The sequence below is a fragment of the Loa loa genome (genome assembly GCF_000183805.2).
Source record: "Loa loa unplaced genomic scaffold supercont3.1059, whole genome shotgun sequence".
Taxonomy (NCBI): domain Eukaryota; kingdom Metazoa; phylum Nematoda; class Chromadorea; order Rhabditida; family Onchocercidae; genus Loa; species Loa loa.
In genome coordinates this window covers 2,265-4,183 of record NW_018109239.1, presented here as the reverse complement: position 1 = coordinate 4,183, position 1,919 = coordinate 2,265, and the positions used below count along the sequence as shown (strand labels likewise).

Sequence of the window (1,919 nt, the reverse complement as noted above, 5' to 3'; positions counted from 1 at the left end):
ATTACGTCATCTACGTATTCCTCATGGCTCTTCAGCTGTTTTTGAAATCATTATTTTTCACTATAGATGAATTTAAAGAAGAAATCATAAACCAAAGAACAAGAAGGAATGGAAGGTCAAAAAATAGGGGGTCAATATGCATGCAGTTTGTGGAGATGGAGCAGGAACTACTCATATTGAGATTGGAAGAATCACTGGAGGATTTGTTCCATCTGACAATGTGGGAATTCATATTTTCATTAGGTAGTTCGATATTGCTTCAGTCAAGATTAGTCTGTTTTGTTTTTCCATCATTTACTTTTCATTATTTTGGAGGAGAAAAAGATTCTTAGATAGAAGCTTAAGATTCTGGATTTCGATGAAATGTATGAATTGTTAAAACTTTCCGAGTAGGTGTAGGAAGTTTACCATGAATGTGGTCATTGAAGCTGCAAGTCTGTCATTTGAAAAACATCGATGGCGGCAAATATTACTAGCATTATTACTATTAGAAGGGACTGGGTTACTTGTTGTGTTGCAGAAGCGCAATAAGCCGCATCAGTAATGCGATGTGCAAAACAAAAAACAACAACACATCACAACCGATGCAGCGATTGTCGCCAATGCCATTTTCAGGGGACGAGAATTTTAGGAGAACAGGCGAGAGAGTGACTGTGTCATGACTTCGCATCTAAATGATTTCAGTTACAGCAAGAGCTTTCTTTTATACGGAATCTGACGGTGAATCCTATTGGTTCAAATCTATCATCGACTTTTACATCAGCAGGCAAAGATGAATAAGCAACGCCCTTTCTTTAATTACCACTCTCTGTTGAGGTATGAGTACCTGAAGTAGCACGGAGAGACAGGGACACTTGTATTCTAAAATTAACATATTTTGATTCCCTTTTATGTCACTCACATACATTAATACAATCGTTGTTTGTGCTGCAAAATCTCTTCGTCATAAACGGAAGGAAGTCGGAAACGGAAGGAAATCAGAAACAGAAAAAGAAATCAAACGGAAGGAAATCAGAAAATTGAAAACAATGGATTGAATTGTAAATTATTGTTTCGTGAAATGGATAGTGTGAATAAGTGATTTGTAAAAGATAAAACGAATTAAAAGAACAAAACATTTCCGGTTAATATCACATTCATGGAAGTCTTTTGTCTATTAGATTTTTATGATTAAACTAATGATTAATTTGGTGGTGACAAATGTTCGTCGTTTAGTCTGTAAAATTAAAAAGCATATACCATTAAGCATCTTCTGTTTTCAGATGGAAATTTAAAACAGACAAGCTATTTGATATTTATTATCAAACAGGAGTGAAGCTATAAAACCAATTACTGTTCTGTACAATCAGATAGAAACACTGAGCTATGATTATTTTATTCATTTAAATTTAATAATTTCTTGCTGTTAACATACATTCACATTTGCATATATGTATATTTGTTCCACCAAATTTGTTAACATCATACTACAATTCAAATTGAAGGTCAGGCTATTATATTCTATTAAAAACTGTTTTTTAAATTCCTGAAATTCAAAAAATTCAAATGTTTTTACGAAATTATCTTCATAAAAGAGTTTTTTAGTTTTATAATCAAAATTTTCACCTTTAATTCTTGGCATTAATATTTCGTTTTGTCTTTTCAAATATTATTTTTTAACCAATTTAAAGCGAAACGATAAAAATTTGTTGGTTTGCTCATACTGTATTCAATAACCATTATATTATTTCTTTAGTTTCATTTATAAATCAAATTTTCTGTGCAACTGTCGCCTTGAATAATTGCGCTTTATGATATATTATGCAAACAAAATCTGATCCCAAGTACTGTTATTTGCGCTTTTTTCATGAAACATGGAAAAAAAATGACGAAAAAATAAATAAATAAATAAAATCGTTTGTTTTCTTTATTCTATTTTC

General features: G+C 31.5%; 1 protein-coding gene across 1 annotated transcript; it reads left to right on the top strand.

Moving 5' to 3' along the window:
* Positions 1–136: 136 nt before the first annotated feature.
* Positions 137–780, top strand: LOAG_15116 (hypothetical protein; the record flags this gene model as incomplete). The annotated part of the gene is made up of 3 exons (XM_003150606.1): positions 137–243; positions 521–647; positions 685–780. The coding sequence occupies 3 exons, from the start codon at positions 137–139 to the stop codon at positions 778–780; spliced, it is 330 nt and encodes a 109-aa protein (XP_003150654.1).
* Between the last annotated feature and the right edge of the window lie 1,139 nt (positions 781–1,919).